Here is a 22,378-nt window from a genome sequence, read left to right as displayed (position 1 = left end):
TAAACCAAATAAGTGACTCTAAAAAATCTAACACCCAGCAATGTGTAATTTCTTTGCATCTCCTTTCGAATACAACATTAAAATTACTAGACAAAAAATTATATCCTGAGAAAAGTGGATTTTGAGGGTTTTTCGCCATAGACCTCCATTCATTCTGCACTCACCTGCGAGCGCCCCCGCATGGACAGAGACGTGTTACTGCAGCCAGTCCAGAAACCGGAAGTAAGCAGAGAGTGCCAATTCTCTTCCTATTAGACATTCTCTGGTAATGCTCTGTTTACTTCCTGTCTCTATGAAGCCCCTCCTTCTGAAAAGCACACTGTGCTCTGATTGGTCGGCTGGATCAGTGTGTCGTGATTGGTCGAGCGCTTTGAGTGTGTTTGGGAAATGCCCCGCCCCTTTCCATAACCACCAGTTTTACACACTACTAACTAACTCAACCAGGCCCCGCCCCTTTATTCTGCGCATGAATTATTATAATGAGGAATATTGTGACGTGGAAGAAACTCAAGACTACAGTGGAGGCGTTTCAGGGAGTAATAACCTCCAAAAAAAGTCCTTTTTCACCATTTTAATAGACATATGTTTACTAACAATGCCAATAAAAACAATCATGCCAATAATCAAGAAGTGTAATTATGCAAATAATCATACAAAACATAATTATGACAGAGTATCTGTGACAGAATATTTATGAAATAGTTTCATACGCATAAAATAGATAAACATCAATGATCCTGAACAGATAAACAAACACTTTAACATGTTGTAGCTTCCTATTTTAGCAACATATACCATAAATCTGATCTATAAATTGCTGAGATGTATATTTGTAGTGTCCTGAACACGTCTGGGTCACATTTCAACCAAAAATAACATAATAATAATAAAATTACATACTTTAAAATAAAAAATAAACTACTTTTGAGGATAATTTTATTGTCATTCAAATAAACTCATAATGATCCAATTAGACCAGATTAATCAGATTATTTGAAAAATCCTATTATAGTATGACTAAACAGATTCATCATGCCAGGAAATATTCTTTATATATATATATATATACATAAGTTCTCTGAGAGTGAATCAGTGTTATTTTAGTATTATTTTTTATACTATTATAGTATTTATGATTATTATGAATTAGCTTTTATTTTTTATATTTTCAGTTTTAATTGTAAATTTAAGCTTTAATAACATGTTACCGCATATTACACTTGATGTGCAATTCAGAAAATGAAACTGGATGTGATTCATTCGCACTGGAAACAGTTTCGACTGATGCAAAAGTAGAAGGTCATCCAGGCATTTATGAAGATATGCATATCAAGAACACAAACTAAAACTATTATTAAATATCCGTTCAAAATATCCAGCGAACGTCCGCACAGCTGAACATGGACATGAAGAGAAGCTGTAAACGGCTTGTTAAACAATAGATAAATATCAAGAAAACTGAACAGATAAACAAACACTTTTGTAACATGTTGTACTTTCATATACATATCCAGTGAATTAGATCTATACATTGCTGAGATGTATATCTTTAGTCTCCAGAACACGTCATGGGTCATATTTCAACCAAAACTCAAAATGTCAAAATATCCATAGTTGAACACGGACATGAAGAGAAGCTTTAAACGGCTTGTTATTAAGACAAAGAGTGTCTTTTACCCCTCCAGCTGCAGCGCGACACGTTACCGTCACCAAACGCTGGTTTCTGTACATCAGATCTCCTCAGTTTCACTCACACCACGGTGTGGGCTTCTTTGTGCTGAGGTCAGAGGTCAGAGGTCATGAGGAAGGTGCTGGCGTGTCAGCTTGAGTCCGGCACAGCAGACGGAGACGCTGCACACGGGACACATGAAGGGTCTGTTATTCACCGGAGAGACTTTAGGAGGGTTATTAGACGCTCGAGACTCTCTGTCTGCGCGAGGGCTTTTATTTCCCACTTACACAAACAACTGTCATCGGTTTAACAATGAAGCTCAGCGCACAGGACCAGAGAGCTAGAGTGAGACTCAGGATGGGTGAAACGGCTGGAATTCGTGATTAAACGTGAATAAACATTGAGGGAATGATCTACAGTCCCATGAAGCACTGCAAATGATGAGACATAAAGGGACCAGGCGGCAAACGGTCTCTCTTTAAAAAAACAACACTGAAGTGACTTAAACTGCAGTTCATCGACTGGCCACTAGAGCCCGGCTGCAGAAGAGAGTCAGTCCCATAGACCTCCATGTTAAAATGCCCAACTTTACAGCAGAAAAACACATGTTTACAGTCTGGTGCAAAAAGTGGGTTTGGTCTATAAAGCTAATCTTGCCCTTCATGACGACTGTGAGGGGGGTGAATATTTTTATAACTCATCCGTTTAAAATATATTAAGCCTTAAAGTTCTGCATAAATAAGGGCGTGGCCACTTGAGTGACAGGTGGATTGCGCTGATGTCACTACTAGCCGTTTGTCTGCTGTCTGTTAGCGTCACGTCACCTCAGCTAATCCGACTCGCTGCACATTTCCGGTTATCCGGGAGTGACGCGCGGCCAAGATGGCGACGGCCGGCTCCGCCCACTTTGGGCTTAAAAAATGTTCTTCCTACGGGTGACGTCACGAACACTACGCACATATGTTTTTACAGTCTATGAAAGGGACGCAACGACTGGCCACTTGGTGGCGCTTTAAATGAAACAAACACAAAATGGCAATAGCTACGCAACAGTCAGTCCGATTGACTTGAAAACTGGCATGCGGTGTCTTTGTCCAAAGGGTCGCGATTGTCTACGAGGACATTCATGTATCTCGAATAACACGGCCAATGGCTATAACTCATGAACAAAATGAGATATTTTCACCAAACTCGGCACACACATGTATGAGCTCATTCTCGACTGGCCTCTTGGTGGCGCTATAACATGGAAAAGACATAAAATGGCTTTAACTACGCAACCCTAAGTCTGATTGGCTTGAAAATTGGCATGCGGTGTCTTTGTCCAAGATGCCAAGACTGCCTTTGAGGACATTCGCATAACTCGAAAAACACGGCCGCCGTCGACCAATGAATTTCGAGCGGTTGTCAGATGAGGGGCTCTATAGAGGGACGCAGCGACTGGCCACTTGGTGGCGCTTTAAAATTAAACAAACACAAAAACGGCTATAGCTAAACATCACCGTTCATCAGGAATTCTAGTTAAAATTCTCAACTTTGGATGGAACCATTACTAATGACTTCATCACTGAACAACCATAAAGCTCATCTGTCGAGAAAGGTTTATATCATTAAAAATGTATTTGCTGCTGTTCTTCACCTTTTGAATGTTTCCCGGTGTGTGTATGAGTGTGTGGAGCGCGCAGACGGGCAAGAGAGACACCGAGGACAGTGTGAGCGTCCAGCGTGTGAATGTGTGTGTGTGTGTGTGTGTGTGTGTGTGTGTGTTCACCTGTTGAAGGTTCCCCGGTGTGTGTATGAGTGTGTGGAGCGCGCAGACAGGCAGGAGAGACACAGAGGACAGTGTGAGCGTCCAGCGTGTGTGTGTCTGTGAGAGAGCATGTGTGTGTGTGTGTGTGAGTGTGTGTGTGTGTGTGTGTGTGTTCACCTGTTGAAGGTTCCCCGGTGTGTGTATGAGTGTGTAGATCGCACAGACGGGCAGGAGAGACACAGAGGACAGTGTGAGCGTCCAGCGTGTGTGTGTCTGTGAGAGAGCATGTGTGTGTGAGTGTGTGAGTGTGTGTGTGTGTGTGTGTGTGTGTGTGTGTGTGTGTGTGTTCACCTGTTGAAGGTTCCCCGGTGTGTGTATGAGTGTGTAGATCGCACAGACGGGCAGGAGAGACACCGAGGACAGTGTGAGCGTCCAGCCCATCATCAAGGCCCATCCAGGAGCCGTCACACCGTTAGCCAAGGTCAGCGGAGACCAGAATATCAGCGAGAACACCAGCGTGCCCTGAACACACACACACACACACACACACACACACACACACACACACACACACACACACACACACACACACACACACACACACACACACACACACACACACACACACGGAGAGAGTTTCTCAGAGGAGGCGGACGGTCCGTCAGCAGCAGATGTCAGTGACACACGAGATACACACGATACACACGCCGGGCGTCAGGAAACGCCAGCAGAGCCTGAAGCTGCAGAACGTCTCGTAACCGATCATGGCCTCGATGTCACGACTGAAGCGATCCGCACCTGAGGACAACACAGCAACATCAGTGTGTGTGTGTGTGTGTGTGTGAGATAGAGAGAGAGAGAGAGAGAATGTGTGTGTGCGAGATAGAGAGAGTGAGTGCAAGCCCGTAGGCACTGCCAAAGGTCCAGAATTTAAGGTCGTTTTTTATTTTTTTTTATTTTTTTATGTGATTATTGTCATCATTGTTTTAATCAATGCTTGTGACAAATATTCTGGGTTGCTGTTTCAAATTAATATGATTATTGTAGCTGGACGTGTGTGTGTCGCGCGTGCAGTTCAGAGAGAGTTCTGGGTCGTTCGCGAATGAGCCGGATCTAAGGCTACGTTCACACTGCAGGCTGAAACGACCCAATTCCGATTTTTTTGCCCCTATGCGACCTGTATCTGATCTTTTCATGACAGTCTGAACGACACAGATCTGATCTTTTCAAATGCGACCCAGGCCACTTGGGTATGTGGTCCCAAATCCGATACATATCCGATCTTTTGAAATGCGACTTCAGTCTGAACGGCCAGGTCGCATGTATCCGACCCGCACGTCATTGATACGCGAAAAACGTCATAATTCTGCGTTGAAGTAGTCGTCGGTTTGAAAACGGACTGCATATTCGTCGAGCTGAGGTAAATCTGCCGAACGGGTCGACCTCGACGAGCCCGTTAATAAAAATTTTTTTTTTAAAAAGCCCACGGCCATTATATATACGTTATGTTAACTTATTTGTGCTGAATCTGATATTAGATAGGTCAGCGGCTGCTGTCTGGCTCTTGTGTAACGGTCGCTGCGCACGCTCGTGTGTGTGTGTGTGTGTGTGTGAGAGAGAATCACAGTTAAAGTTTAGCTACTTCCGCAAACAACAAGTGACGTCGTTGAGCGTTGAGTACTCTTCTGCGCATGCGGGTCATTTCTGGATCATTTCACGTTCACACAGGAGATCACAAAAGGTCGCATTTAATTGGAAATGTGAACGGCCTTGCAAAAAAATCGAATTTTTTCAAAAAATCGGAATTGAGCATTAAGCCCTGCAGTGTGAACGTAGCCTAAGAGCCGACTCTTGTAGGTGAACGTCGGGAGCTGGCTCGCATATCTGAAGAGCCGACTCTATTTAAAAAAATATAGCCTATATAAATTAAATCATTATGTAGGCTAATAATGAAATAATGAATGAATGATTTTAATTGTATTTAAAATTATTGACTAATTCAAGGACCAACAAAAAAAATTATTATATAGGCCTAAAGGCGCACACACATTTGTTTCGACTGTATAATCAGCCTCACATTCTGTTCCTGTCAATCATACACGCAATGTCAACCAATTAAACTGCATGAGGGAGGGCCGAGCCAACACACACACACACACACACACACACACACACACACACACACACACACACACACTAGAGATGCGGATAAACCGCGGATTGGGCGGATGACGTGACAAAAAATTATATTTTAATACCAGTCAAATGCAAAAAGTTTGCCACTAAGCAAACCTGCAAGCTATGAGCCCAGCCGTCAGTACTATTGGAGGAGGCCTAAACGTCTCGTAGATGAGACTGCCTGGGTTATTTTGTTATTTTATTTCGATATTAGTTATATTTTAAAACCAATCGTAGACTACCACTCGTGAAATAGCCATTTAAAAGAGAGACAGGTTATGGTCTGATATGACTCAGAAATGACATCGGGCAATTGCAGCTCAAGATGTTCAGAAGAACAAAAGAGCTATACTACAAGTTCAATAACATCCACATAAAAAAAAAAAGAAGGTAAGAAAAATAGTCAGTCATAACTTTGCCTATTAATTAGATGTGCAAGGCAAGCAGACATGTTTTTGGGTTGTTATGGACAATTCAAAATGTGAATATTCACGTTGCACAGTTGTGCGGTGGACTTTCAGCGAATTAAAACTATTATAATTATAAAGAGCCGTTTGTGAGTCAAAAGAGCTGGCTCTTTTCAGTGAGCCGAGTCAAACGAGCTATATTTTATCCACTCAATAGTCTACAATATAATAGCCATATAAACGTAGCGTAATAATAAAACATAGTGGGATATTCAGTGATATTGGTGTTACATGAGGAAGCAATTTGACAACAATGCAGTAAATATTTTAGGTGCATCAAGCGTGCTCGTTAAGATACCAGCAGACAAGCTAATCCAGCACAAATTAGTGCATAAAAGGTCACCAAAATTATGTATTTGAACCTCATAATTAAATACAAAAGGAGGAGAAAAACTGCAAAAAGGTCCACTTTTTGAAAAAAAGAACCCCCCCTTTCAATAGGCTGGCTACGGACCTGGAGTGTGTGTGTGTGTGTGTGTGTGTGTGTGTACCATAGATCCATCCGATGGCCACAGACTGACAGACGGACAGCATTATCAGACTGGCTCCACTGCAGGAGAAATGATCGTAGATCTGAAACACATACAGGCCTCCCTGATCATCAGACACAGAGAGGAACTGCCATTATAAAGCTTGAAAGAGCCAGGACATTTTTAAATATAACTCTGATTGTATTCATCTGAAAGAAGAAATATGGATAGATGCACTTTTATGATTGACAGATGCACTTTTATCATGTATAGATGCACTTTTATGATGGATAGATGCACTTTTATGATGGATATATGCACTTTTATGATTGACAGATGCACTTTTATCATGGATAGATGCACTTTTATGATGGACAGATGCACTTTTATGATGGATAGATGCACTTTTATGATGGATAGATGCACTTTTATGATGGATAGATGCACTTTTATGATGGACAGATGCACTTTTATGACGGACAGATGCATTTTTATGATGGATAGATGCACTTTTATGATGGATAGATGCACTTTTATGATGGATAGATGCACTTTTATGATGGACAGATGCACTTTTATGATTGACAGATGCACTTTTATGATGGACAGATGCACTTTTATGATGCATAGATGCACTTTTATGATGGACTGATGCACTTTTATGATGGATAGATGCACTTTTATCATGTATATATGCACTTTTATGATAGACAGATGCACTTTTATGACGGATAGATGCACTTTTATGATGGATAGATGCACTTTTATGATGGATAGATGCACTTTTATGATGGATAGATGCACTTTTATGATGACAGATGCACTTTTATGATGGATAGATTCACTTTTATGATGGATAGATGCACTTTTATGATGACAGATGCACTTTTATGATGGACAGATGTACTTTTATCATGTATAGATGCACTTTTATGATGGATAGATGCACTTTTATGATGGACAGATGCACTTTTATCATGTATAGATGCACTTTTATGATGGACAGATTTATGATGGAGCACTTTTATGATGGATAGATGCACTTTTATGATAGATGGATAGATACACTTTTATGGACTTCAAAACAGAAACGGCCATTCACTGCCATTATAAAGCTTGGAAGAACCAGGACATTTTTAAATATAACTCTGATTGTATTCGTCTGATAGAAGAAAGTCCTATACACCTAGAATGACTTCAGGGTGAGTAAATCATGGGCTAATTTTCATTTCTGGGTGAACTATCCCCTTAATCTTGGACAGAGGAAGAAAGGACAGAGAGAGTTGAGGTGTCTCACCGGCGTCACCATCAGAAGCCCGAGCAGAAAACAGGCAAAACACACGAGCAGGAGCAGAATCTCCCGTCGACGACCTCTGCGAACGACCTCGGGATACAGATCCGACAACGACATCATCAGCGCCTCGAGACTGACGAACTGAACACACACATACAGCGATCAGCAGCGCCGCCACACCTGCAGCACACACACACACCTGAGAGAGACGTCACACCTGAGTGTCCAGACCCAACATGATGATCATGAGGAAGAAACACACGGCCCACAGCTGAGGCAGAGGCATCAGGGAAACGGCCCGTGGATACGCTATAAACGCTAGACCAGGACCTGAAAGAGAACATACACAGAAAACCTTCTCAGAACTTTAGCTAATGTCAGCTAAAGTTATGAACATATTCTTCCTGCAACGTTAATAGAATCTGGTCTGTAATAATGTTCTCAAAACGTTTGTGCAAAAACATTATTTGTACAACATTCATGGAACGATTTTCAGAACTCTTCTAGTTAGACGATCATTTAACGTTTTTTAAAATTTTACGACTTGTTACTTTTGAATGTTCTCTGAATGTTCCAAAACTTTCCCATAATCTCGCTTGCAGCAGGTCTGAACAGCAAAAGGTTGTTCTACTAAGTGCTAAAGATGCTTGACATGAAGGGGTTGAATAATTTTGAGCCTGCAGAAGTCATAAAAAGTTGGTATTTTCAGTTGAATTTGGGGAAACCACTTGAAACATTTGTTGCGTTGAGCCATTTCAATTACTTTTGTTTGATTTGTTCATTGCAAACAGCTGAAAGTCTGTAAATTTTGCCAATAAACCTGATTTGCAATGGGGGTTGAATAATTGATACTTGAATAATTGAATAATGATGAAACTGTATTTGCTCTCAGAGTGATTATGCATGTGTGATGCCCATCATGCATCGTGTCTGACCTGACTGCGCCACATCTGCGATATCCACACCCTGCTCCTGCGCCATGAAGCCGAGCACCGAGAAAATGGCGAATCCTGAAACGAAACTGGTGGCACTGTTGAGGAGACACAGTCTGAAACAGTCCCTGAAACACAAACACAAAGCTGAAATACAATAAAATATAAATTCAGATACAAAAACATTTGTATCTAATGCCGCACTGGTGTCTGAAGCACGTGTGAAATCACGCCAAACCTTTCGGCCGATGGAGATGTGACGAAAGTATCGAAGAGTAGCGTTTCAACAAGACAAAGGGCATCTAAAGTCAAACCAACATTTATTCAGACACCTTCAATATTTCTCACATTATCACAGTTTATTCACTATAGTTTAGAAAATGGTAATAAAATATGACAAGAACTGAGAGTTATGAACTGGTTTTGTCCATCCTTCTGTTAGACTGTCTCACACATGAATTATGTTGAATATCTGTCAGCTGTTAAATTTAACTACACAATTAGATAATACCAGTTTAGCTCAACCAATCACCAAGCAATGCTTCATTTTGTTCAGTCTGTGTGTAAAAAGAGCATTAGCAATTAAAGACAAAACACTTCAGCAAAACATGATCAACTCAAAGTGTCGGAATCAGTTTTGGGCCCATTTTAGTCACTGTATGAAGAATTATTGGGTATAATATGTCACAGTTTACTTTATTTTGCTCTCCTTACTTACATATAAAAAAAAAAAAAATTAAATCTGGTGTCTGAATAATTTTTGGTTTGACTGTAAGTCACGGAATCACTAAGTTCTAAGTGTCTGAAGAAGCCTTCTCAGGGAACAGGGTTACATATGAGATGTTCCCTTTCGAGGTAACTCAGCGCTTGAGTGTCCACACCGCCATACTGAACAAATGCCTGACCAACAAGGATGAAGTACACACATATGCACAACCCCTGTTCCCACTGAACGAACTGACCCAGAAGGACTGGTGTCGAATTCATGTCCAAACTGTAAAGCCTTCTGTATGTGTGCAGAAAGAAGCAGCCAGCTGCAACACAAACCTCTTTGTGTTTAGACAACCAATCACACTGAAACAGACACACGGCTTCTGAAGACAAAGAAGCAGGGGATTTCGTGACGTGACGCCCTTTTATGGTCTTGTTGACATGCTACACTCTGTCACCTGACCTCTTTTAGCCAATAGGATTGGCATGATTTCACACGTGCTTCAGACACCGGTGCATGCTAAAGGCGTTCCCAAATGCACACATGTAAATAAACATAAATTAATCATAAGACCAGGAACATGAATTAGAAAAGTACACAGAGTTATGATTTACTTCATATTGATGTTAAATGTGTGTGAGTTTTTGTGAGAGGAAGGACCATAGATATCATATATAAACGCTAGATGTCTCGTGCGCGCTGCTGGCCAATGAAGGTCGACGTCCGCACGTGGCGGCCATCTTACCACAGGGTGCTCGCTCACTCGTTTAATGGTGCATATACTTTTAAATAGCCATAACTTGCTAAATTTTCTACTGATTTTCAAAAGGTTTGGTTTGATATAAACATCAGAGATGTAGTTATGACACTGCATACATATGAATAATTATAACATACATGTTCAAGCATTCGGAATTATAGCCACGTTAATAACATTTGTAAGAAACCAAACCGTTTGTAAATCCGTCAAGATTTCAGCGAGATAAGAGGATTTGTGTGCGTGCTGATCACTCACTTTACATTAAGCCTGCCTGTGACAAGATGGCCGAACGGTGATGCCGTAAGTGACTGCGCCATAAGACATCTAGCGTTTATATATGGTATCTATGGGAAGGACGCACTTGTAACAGTCGTTGTTGAATTTATTGTAGCTTCCCAGAGCCGTGAGACTTCCCAGACCAATGCCGTATGAGAAGAAGATCTGAGTCCCTGCATCCATCCATACCTTCAGCAGAGAGACACACAGAACTCACTGCTTTCTCAACTTCACGTCGAGCATATTAGTAAAGATTTGACTATGAAGTTTACTATGACTATTAAGTCACTGTTTAATCAAATCCTGTCCAATTCTTGCAGACTAAAAACCGAACAAAGTCGATCGTCATAAATGATTAAATGATAAATCAAATCCTGGCTGAAACTGCATGTGCTATATTTATGTTGGTTGCATGTATAAACTTTCAATTTAATGATGCTATAATGTCAAGTGAAAGTAATAACGCATACAACCTGAATATATGAGAATCTCTATTATTATTTTCATAAAAGGCTTGCAAACATATTTCATAGGAGAAAATTATTTAAAATGGTTGCATCAATCATTAAAATGCAAATTATTTGGTTTTGTCCTGCATGTTGGTTACACCTCACTTGATTTAATTTGAACTATTATTAATATTTATGAACTAACATCTTCATCGCTGCGCGTCGGTTATGCAGCGATGCGCTATGAAATTATTGTGGGGCTAATTAATTGTAATATTGATTTGATAATAAAAGTAGCCTCATAATAATAATTGTAACAGACCTTATGTTTGATTGTGTTATGATGCATTAATTCTGGATGTGCTGGCGCTCGTTCTATGTGTGTGTGCAATGCATTTTCCCCTCGGGGCTGGCCGTAGATAGTTTGCGTACTTGGGGTGTCATGGTCTTCTGGTTTTCCTCTCACATGTGTGTGAGACGTTTCATAGCCTAAAGTTAAGAACAGTTCAGACGGTTCTCGTTTATTGTTATCTTATTCATAAAGTGTTTAGGCGAACCCTGCACGAACGGTCAGTCACATAATCATCATTCAGATCACCGCAAGGGGGGCTTGAGATCATCTTAGGGGGGGCCCCCCAAGCCCCCCCTTGACGCCGGGCCTGAATCTCAAACAAAACTCCTTTCCTGATTATTTTTATGCACATAACTGTTAGTAGAGATTAACTGTGTCCTATTCCATCATCATCTGTGTTTAGTGTGTAATGTTGCTGTTTGATCATGAAAAAGCTCCAGTTCTTCTCTATACGAGTGTCAGTGTTTCTGAACTCCTGAAACGCCTCCATTGTAGTCTTGAGTTTCTTCCGGGAACGAACACGTCACAATATTCCTCATTATAATAATTCATGCGCAGAATAAAGGGGCGGGGCCTGGTTGAGTTAGTTAGTAGTGTGTTAAACTGGCGGTTATGGAAAGGGGCGGGGCATTTCCCAAACACACTCGAAGCGCTCGACCAATCACGACACACTGATCCAGCCGACCAATCAGAGCACAGTGTGCTTTTCAGAAGGAGGGGCTTCATAGAGACAGGAAGTAAACAGAGCGTTACTGACAGACTGGGAAGAGAGGAGCCGCAACAATGGAGAATATGAGGAGAATAATCAACATTTAAGTTCTAGAAGAGCCTGAAACAACATCAAGACTATGTAAAAGGGCAGAATATGCTTCTTTAATGCATGTTGCACATATTTGTTTCTAAGCAGTACTTGTTTCACTCTGTATCTTATACAGGAGATCATGTGACGCTACCTGTGGGTCCGTCAGCCGTGTGTGATTGGGTTTCAGGTAGTAAATAATCCCGTCCACGGCGCCGGGGAGCGTCACGCCACGAACCAACAACACCAGCAGCATCACGTACGGGAAGGTAGCGGTCACATACACAACCTACACAGCAAAACATTAAAAAACACAACAAAACAATGAACTTCAACTGAAAACATACAGATTTAAATGGTTTCCACAAAAATCTGAAACTGTTTTCAACATTGATAATAAAGCATAAATGTTTCTTGAGCATCAAATCATCATATTAGAATGATTTGTGAAGGATCATGTGACACTGAAGACTGGAGTAATGATGCTGAAAATTCAGCTTTGATCACAGGAATAAATTACACTTTACTATATATTCACATAGAAGACAGATGATTTACACTGGAATAATATTTCACTATTTTTACTGTATTTTTGATAAATTGATTGTCTATCTATCTATCTATCTATCTATCTATCTATCTATCTATCTATCTATCTATCTATCTATCTATCTATCTATCTATCTATCTATCTATCTATCTATCTATCTAAAAAAGACCTACTGGAGTTTAAACATCACAATCTATTAAAGTTATTGTGTTTGTTAGTTATTGGACTCTGGCATTAGGGGCATAAAGTAGGATCTTCTCTAGTGTTATTGCATAAACGCACTACACAAACACCTTGCCGGTGGATTTGACTCCTTTCCAGACACAGAAGTAGCAGACGACCCACACCAGCATTAGACACGATGCCAGACGGAGATTCAGCGAGCCCAGATGATCTACACTAGCAGACAGATCCAACACCTCACGCCTGGAGAGAGAGAGAGAGAGAGAGAGAGAGAGACTCAGTACACACACACACACACACACTCACACACACACCATCAAACGCTTCAGACAAGGACCCGTGCACACCATCATACCAGACACTCACTCCCAAAACTCAATGACTGGAGACGTGGCGTTCTCAGAGACATCGCTGGCGTTGTGTTGCTCAAAGCCCACGCAGGAATCTAGAGGAGATTAAACACGAGATTAAAGACATAATACACGAGATTAAAGACATAATACATGAGATTAAAGACATTAAAGGTCCCATGACATGCTACTTTTTGTAGGCTTTATTATAGTCCTTAGTGGTCCTTAGTGGTCCCTAGTACTGTATCTGAAATCTCTTTCCAAAAATTCAGCCTCGGTGCAGAATTATAGCCACTACAAGCCAGTCCCAGAATGAGCTTCCTTCAGACGGGCCGTTTCGGTGTCTGTAGCTTTAAATACTAATGAGGAGGAGAAAGGCGGCGCAAGGTGGAGGGTGGGTGTGGCCTTGACCATCTTGCAGCAATGGTACCATGCATGTTTGTTTATGTTGGATATATTGCAATGGCACGAAGACACGCAGTCGTTCAAGCATTTCAGTTTGACCCAGAAACTGATCCAGATGGAGAAGCAACGGATGAAGAAGTTGCAACTCAGCGGCTCCAGCAGGACGTTTCCGAATGGTTAGTTTAAAATATTATGTCTGGATACGGTACTTTATTCGGATGGTTTACAGTTATCATCATGTAGCTAATGCTAACCTACTGTTTCCTTTTCATGAGAGATCTGTATCGTCTGTAATTTATCTTATTACAATTACATCAAGCTCTGCGATCTTGAAATGCGGATATCACGCGCGCCATATAACCAACAGGAAAACGGTTATCCAAATAACAAAGACGTGTACAACACTCGCGTTACAGTCAAGCGGCAACATTCTAATCTGAAAAATGAAGCCTACCCGGAAGTGCGAAAAACTGCAATACATTGAAAATCCGCTAGGGGAAGGTCCCAAAAGGGAGCAAATGTCCATAGACCCCCATGTTAAAATGTCCGTTTTCACAGCATAAATTCATGTTTTTACAGGTTGGTCCCATGGACTTTTATTGTATTTTTCGATAGGTTCCGAGTGCCTGACAACTGTGAGGGGGGTGAATTTTTTTCTAACTCGTTAGTTTAGATCGTATTTAGATATAAAATGTATGACAAATAAGGGCGTGGTTAACTTTGATTGACAGCTTGATTGACAGCTGATAACGAGCATAGGCTGCGCCAAGGAGAATGACAACATAAGAAGCGCCATTTTTTAACACAGTTGAAATATAATACTACTGTTTCTGTATCATGAAATGTAGTTTTAAGAATTTTTCCGGCGAGAATGTAGTTGTTTAAAGCTCAAATCTGTGGTTTATTTATAAAGATTTATGAAAATTTTATCCAGGTTGTGAGATCCAGCGATGACCGGGCGCTCGGCGTTCATGTACCCCGCCTGGAACAGCCTTTCCTCGGCTAGTCGTTCTGATGTTTGCCGCTGACTCTGGCGTCTCTGTAGTGGTTAAATATGAGATATAGGCGATTTTTGGTCTTGTGAATCTATAATTTGTTCCCTGGCCAATCGTTTATTTAACTTTACCGTTGTATGGTTAGACTGCGCTGAATTTGTATGTTTGACTGAATTGTTTGCTTTATTTGTATAGCTTCTTGTACCTTTTACTTATACTTTTATAATGGCTAATATTGATAAAACTGAAATTTAACAAAAAGAGACTGGGTTGAGTTTTGTCATTTTAAATTAATGAAGATTTTTAACATTTTAAACAACGAAGATGATCTGTAATGTTGTTTACTGCAACATCTGTTGTTTAGTACAAATGCACATATTGCCTGGACCATATTAAAATGTTTAATATTTTTATATTATATTTAAAACGAAAAGAGTCAGGTTTGTGTTTTATATTTCGTTTTGTTATAAATAGGCAAACGTTATAGACCAATTATAGGTTTGTAAACATTCGGGATGCGCACGCATGGTGGTTGCAGAAAGACCTGTTTAACAGCTGATCCTTACACGGATACGGATAAGAATAATACTAATAGCTCGATTTAAAACATTTTTTATATATATTTGAGTTTATATTTAATTTTCTGAATGTTGTCCGCATATTTTTTTGACCACTTTTGGTCCCGACATGCACAGTAGAACCTGCGTGACGCCGTGTGACGTAGGGTGATAATTCCCCTATATGCGGTGAATATAATCAATACGCGTTGCCTGAACCACATTTGTGTGGCTATAATGTTTAAGATTTCTTTAAATGAAAATGAAAAGAGTTAGTATGGTGTTTTATAACATACTTCGTTGCCTAAAATATACAGAGATAACCGGAGTAGCAGAGCGAGCTGAGTGACGCGCGCTGCGTCCTTTACCCATATATTGGCCTGAAGGTGGGCGGGGTTAGGATTTCCCAAGATTTTCCAAGATGGCGCCGCCCATACCCCCCATAAACGGCTTCAAAACCGTTCTTCAGAAAGTCTATGGGTGACGTCACAGACGCTTTGTCCATATCTTTTACAGTCTATGGTTACAGTGTAACTTGATGCTGTCTACTTTACATTAGCGCAAGTAACTGCATAGCTGCATAGCTAATGTGACAGCCACATTCTACGTGTAACAAGCTAGGTAACCATAAACAGTAAAGCAACACACTTATATATAATTTGTTGACTTACTTGTCCGACGTTCAGCAAGCCCAGCTCTGTATTGACCATTCGATGTTCATTTGTACATCCAATTATTGAGCAATTATTATGCTTCGCTCGCTCAAAAGCCATGATATCTCTCTTGTGGACAAACTAAAATCGCGTGCGCGCGTTCTACTTCCTAGCTCATTTTCTCATGGGCGAGAAATATTCTCTGGGCGGGCAAAGCAGAGAAAGGGGAGGTAACATTTCTCCTTATGACGTCATAAGGAGGAGATTCAAGATCAGCGCGTATGAGCCTCCATTTTCTCAAAGGCAGAGAAAAATAGCAAAAGCTCGATTTACACCGATTAAAATTTGTAGAAACTTGGGGACCATATACAGGCTAGGGGAACTCATATTAATGTTAAAAAACCTCAGAAAGTGAAAATTTCATGTCATGGGACCTTCAAACACGAGAGTAAAGACATTAAACACGAGATTAAAGACATTAAACACGAGATTAAAGACATTATACACGAGATTAAAGACATTATACACGAGATTAAAGACATTAAACACGAGATTAAAGACATTATACACGAGATTAAAGACATTAAACACGAGATTAAAGACATTATACACGAGATTAAAGACATTATACACGAGATTAAAGACATTAAACACGAGATTAAAGACATTATACACAAGATTAAAGACGTTAAACACGAGATTAAAGACGTTAAACACGAGATTAAAGACATTATACACGAGATTAAAGACATTAAACACGAGATTAAAGACATTAAACACGAGATTAAAGACATTAAACACGAGATTAAACACATTAAACACGAGATTAAAGACATTAAACACGAGATTAAACACATTAAACACGAGATTAAAGACATTAAACACGAGATTAAACACATTAAACACGAGATTAAACACATTATACACAAGATTAAACACATTAAACACGAGATTAAACACATTATACACGAGGACGCTTCTCTCACTCTATACTCTGAAGTCTCTGAAATCATTTTTGTCTGTGAAAATTATTTATATAATGTGTTATCAATAGGCCTGTTGTGATCGGGAATATTGTGCTGATGATACAAATGATTTAATTCTATTTTGTTCATGTCACTTACAGTGTAAGCCTAATATGTTTTTTACAAGCCTTTATTTCTATATCTTTATGTACTATAACAGTGTTTTTTTTTATATTCTTTATTCTTTACTCCATCAGTGTTGATTCTCTTGCTTCTCTCACCACTGAAAGCAATGGACTGCACTTTCTCTTACTGGGATGGCATGTGATTACAATTCAAACTGCACAATTAATGCTGCAATCTCAAATAATTGTGATTAGATAGAATAACCAAAATTATATGAGCTAATAATTCAAATTGCACCATGTGTAAAAAATCTGTTTTGTGTCACTGTGAAAAAGACTCTCCAAAACCTCCCGCCCTTCGAAATCAGTGTGATGTTGCTCTATGGGTGGGGAATGAGTCCTGAGTGTCAAGATGTTTGGATAATGGAAATGAACTGGGCCAAATTTCAGCGCTCATGTGAACACACAGATGATGTGAGCGCTCTCACACACACCGACTCTCAGACACAGCAGGAGCTGGAGATACGCGCATGTAAAGTGTGTTTGTCACCTGTGTTCCAGGTGTTGTTGCAGTGCGCCCAGGGAAGCCTCGTCTGGAAGCTGTTGCACAGGTAGAAGAGCGCCCAGGCCAGAATAATGATGTAATACACACAACTGTGTAAGATCATCACCTGACTGGCGTAACCCAGACCTGCAAACACCCAACCATCCGTCCAAACACAAGCAGAGTTAAAGGGCTAGTTCACCCCAAAATGAACATTAGCTCATGATTTACTCGCCCTCAAGTCATCCTAGGTGTAAGAAAAATATCCATATTTAACACGTTACAAAGTAAATTTCTAGCTTACGGCCATACACTACACTTCATTAACAGATGCACTTTTATCATGGATAGATGCATTTTTATGATGGATAGATGCACTTTTATGATGATAGATGCACTTTTATGATGGATAGATGCACTTTTATCATGGACAGATGCACTTTTATGATGGATAGATGCACTTTTATGATGATAGATGCACTTTTATGATGGATAGATGCACTTTTATGATGGATAGACGCACTTTTATGATGGACAGATGCACTTTTATGATGGATAGATGCACTTTTATGATGGACACATGCACTTTTATGATGATAGATGCACTTTTATGATGGATAGATGCACTTTTATCATGGATAGATTCACTTTTATGATGGATAGATGCACTTTTATGATGATAGATGCACTTTTATGATAGATAGATGCACTTTTATCATGGATAGATGCACTTTTATCATGGATAGATGCACTTTTATGATGGATAGATGTACTTTTATGATGGATAGATGCACTTTTATGATGGACACATGCACTTTTATGATGATAGATGCACTTTTATGATGGATAGATGTACTTTTATGATGGATAGATGCACTTTTATGATGGACAGATGCACTTTTATGATGATAAATGTACTTTTATGATGGATAGATGCACTTTTATGATGGATAGATGCACTTTTATGATGGACAGATGCACTTTTATGATGGATGGATACACTTTTATCATGGATAGATGCACTTTTATGATGGATAGATGTACTTTTATGATGGATAGATGCACTTTTATGATGGACAGATGCACTTTTATGATGATAGATGTACTTTTATGATGGATAGATGCACTTTTATGATGGATAGATGCACTTTTATGATGGACAGATGCACTTTTATGATGGATAGATGCACTTTTATGATGGATAGATGCACTTTTATGATGATAGATGCACTTTTATGATGGATAGATGCACTTTTATGATGGATAGACGCACTTTTATGATGGACAGATGCACTTTTATGATGGACAGATGCACTTTTATGATGGATAGATGCACTTTTATGATGGATAGATGTACTTTTATGATGGATAGATGCACTTTTATGATGGACACATGCACTTTTATGATGATAGATGCACTTTTATGATGGATAGATGCACTTTTATCATGGATAGATTCACTTTTATGATGGATAGATGCACTTTTATGATGATAGATGCACTTTTATGATAGATAGATGCACTTTTATCATGGATAGATGCACTTTTATCATGGATAGATGCACTTTTATGATGGATAGATGTACTTTTATGATGGATAGATGCACTTTTATGATGGACACATGCACTTTTATGATGATAGATGCACTTTTATGATGGATAGATGTACTTTTATGATGGATAGATGCACTTTTATGATGGACAGATGCACTTTTATGATGATAAATGTACTTTTATGATGGATAGATGCACTTTTATGATGGATAGATGCACTTTTATGATGGACAGATGCACTTTTATGATGGATGGATACACTTTTATCATGGATAGATGCACTTTTATGATGGATAGATGTACTTTTATGATGGATAGATGCACTTTTATGATGGACAGATGCACTTTTATGATGATAGATGTACTTTTATGATGGATAGATGCACTTTTATGATGGATAGATGCACTTTTATGATGGACAGATGCACTTTTATGATGGATGGATGCACTTTTATCATGGATTGAATCCCTTTTATGGACTTTCATGGCCATTCACTGCCATTATAAAGCTTGGAAGAGCCAGGACATTTTTAAATATAACTCAGATTGTATCCATCTGAAAGAAGAATGTCATATACACCTCGGATAATCTGAGGATGAGTAAATCATGGGCTAATTTTCATTTTTGGGTGAACTATCCCTTTAAAACTGCAATGCACAAACTCAAAATAAAAAGGTGCATTTACAAATAAAAACAAAACAGACGCACTTCCATCACATGCAGAAAGATTTTGGGCCTGTGTACTAGCGTTATGTAGTCATGTGACTTGAGCGCTTTACACAATACAGATTCAAAGCAGCTTCACAGTAATAAACAGTGTTGCAAAACAATTCAAACATGTAACCTGCAAAAAGCGGGCAGATTTTCCTCCATGCGCCGACTCCTCCCAGACTGGTGAACTGGCCCAGCGCCGTCTCCAGCAGGAACAGAGGAACGCCACACACAACCAGGAATAACAAGTACGGCACAAAAAACACACCTGTTCGAAAGTGTGTCATAAACAAGTAGAGGTGTAACAATACCCTCATGTCACGATTCGATACATATCACGATACTGAACTCACGATACGATACTGAACTCACGATACGATACTGAACTCACGATATCATACTGAACTCACGATACCATACTGAACTCACGATACGATACGATACTGAACTCACGATACGATACGATACTGAACTCACGATACGATACTGAACTCACGATACGATACTGAACTCACGATACCATACTGAACTCACGATACCATACTGAACTCACGATACGATACTGAACTCACGATACGATACTGAACTCACGATACGATACTGAACTCACAATACCATACTGAACTCACGATACGATACTGAACTCACGATACCATACTGAACTCACGATACGATACTGAACTCACGATACCATACTGAGCTCACGATACCATACTGAACTCACGATACGATACTGAACTCACGATACCGTACTGAACTCACGATACCATACTGAACTCACGATACCATATTATTGCGATACCCCAAGACATATGATAAAAGGTTAACAAAAAAATGTACTGCTGATTAAAATGCTAAATTTGGTATTTCATTGTGGGTGTAAATGAATAGTCTTGGACTTGGTGCTGGAAACCCAAAGCACAGGACAATAGAGACACCAGAATATCAATATTCATGATTATGAAGCTGAAAATACAGAATTATTTTAGACGAATATGCTTGATTTCTGTCACTGATATATTTAAAATAATGTAGGACACTTTTTACTGGTAACATCCGACATTTGGCATTATCAGGCCCACAAATATATTGCATTATTATACATTATATTCAACATTATATATAGAAGTTTAATGTGGTACTGACACTAAAACTCTGAAAACTCTTGAATTTTTTTCTGACACAGTAATTTTGATTTTGAGTGAACTATACACATTATATAGTCACTATCAGATACATATTGTTGCATTTTTGTATCATGATATATTGTGACATGATATATTGTTACACCCCTATAAACAAGACATATAAGAGCATGCATTGTGATGTGATGTGATGAGTGTCTCACCTCCTCCGTTCTTGTAGCACAGATATGGGAATCGCCATACGTTACCCAGACCGATAATCTGCCCGGCAACAGCCAGCAGATATTCAGCTTTACTGGCCCACTGACCGCGGTCCTGGAGCTGGCCACCGCCTGACCTCTGACCCCCAGTGATGACATGGGAAGACACACACCTGTAGGACAGGTCACAGAAGCAGTGTATCGGGACAGTGCAGTCCCGAATGAGACACACACAGCGTTAAACTTACATGACAACGTTGTGTGGCTGTGATTTCATGCTCTTCCGGCCACATGGACACAGTTATCAGCTGGGCTCTCGTGTGTGTGTGTGTGTGTGTGTGTGTGTGTGTTATCTGAGATGTTTAGGGAGGGGTGTCCCTAAATAGGCACTAATGCGAGCAGCACATTGAGCAGGAGTGGCTGCTTATAATCCCTTAAACCGACAAAAGTTGACCATACAGTTCCTTCAAAACATTCAGCATAGTTACATAGTTTATCATTTCCTCAGCAAGTATTTCCGGAATACTTACAATACCAAATAAGATCTGATCGAAACATAAAAAAAAAATAATAAAAAATAAGGATGAATTGTCATTACACTGATTCAGTGCTGATTAGAAGCAGCCGGAAGTAACTCGAGTTATGTAATCAGATAACTTTTTCAAGTAACTAGTAAAGTAACGCATTACTTTTTCAATTTACAACAAAATAAAGTTACTTTTTCACATGTATTGACTGACAGCCATGTTGAGAGAAATAAAGTGAGGCTGTGTGTGTGTGTGTGTGTGTGTGTGTGTGTGTGTGTGTGTGTGTGTGTGTGTGTGTGTGTGTGTGTGTGTGTGTAAACATGATGGTTATTTTAGTTCTAGACTAAACATGAACATGCATTTATTCATCTGACTTGCACGAAAACATTCAGTATTCCTCAAAATGAATAAAAACAGTAAAATGCAATCTCAGAATTGTACGCAAAACTTTTATAATTAACTATATTAAATTACACAAATATACTTTATGTATTTAATCTCACTTTATTAACCAATGTCTTTGTTGCTGACCTTCAATGATCTAATTCAACCATACTAATAGGCAAAAATGACTTTAGATTAGATTTAGAAATAAGAGTGTTGAACTGTATCCTATTGGGCCAGTTGTTCAAAAAGTTTAATCTGGATCAAAATGATCTGGATTTGGAAATCCCATGTTTTGCTATCCAGGATCAGGTAATCCAACTTTCCCCAACACTGATGGTAACCGAAAAACATTGACCATACAATTCCTTCAAAACGTTCAGCATGGTTACATACTTTATAATTTCCTCAAAAGTAC

The 22,378-nt window shown here is 39.5% G+C and overlaps 1 protein-coding gene across 1 annotated transcript; it reads right to left on the bottom strand.

The window, feature by feature from the left end:
* Positions 1–1,776: 1,776 nt before the first annotated feature.
* LOC309494455 (sodium- and chloride-dependent GABA transporter 2-like) lies at positions 1,777–20,351 on the bottom strand. The gene is made up of 14 exons (XM_082163826.1): positions 20,163–20,351; positions 19,838–20,090; positions 17,445–17,585; positions 13,211–13,289; positions 12,955–13,087; positions 12,266–12,400; positions 10,597–10,700; positions 8,767–8,891; positions 8,049–8,161; positions 7,835–7,972; positions 6,559–6,661; positions 4,120–4,220; positions 3,774–3,944; positions 1,777–1,851 (listed from the first exon to the last, which is right to left on the bottom strand). The coding sequence occupies exons 2-14, from the start codon at positions 20,019–20,021 to the stop codon at positions 1,798–1,800; spliced, it is 1,581 nt and encodes a 526-aa protein (XP_082019952.1). The 5' UTR covers positions 20,022–20,090; positions 20,163–20,351; the 3' UTR covers positions 1,777–1,797.
* Positions 20,352–22,378: the final 2,027 nt, after the last annotated feature.

The sequence above is a fragment of the Leuciscus leuciscus genome (assembly GCF_965113295.1).
Source record: "Leuciscus leuciscus genome assembly, chromosome: 3".
NCBI classification, from domain to species: Eukaryota; Metazoa; Chordata; class Actinopteri; order Cypriniformes; family Leuciscidae; genus Leuciscus; species Leuciscus leuciscus.
The sequence above is the reverse complement of the archived record's forward strand: the minus strand, read 5'-3'. Positions and strand labels throughout refer to the sequence as shown.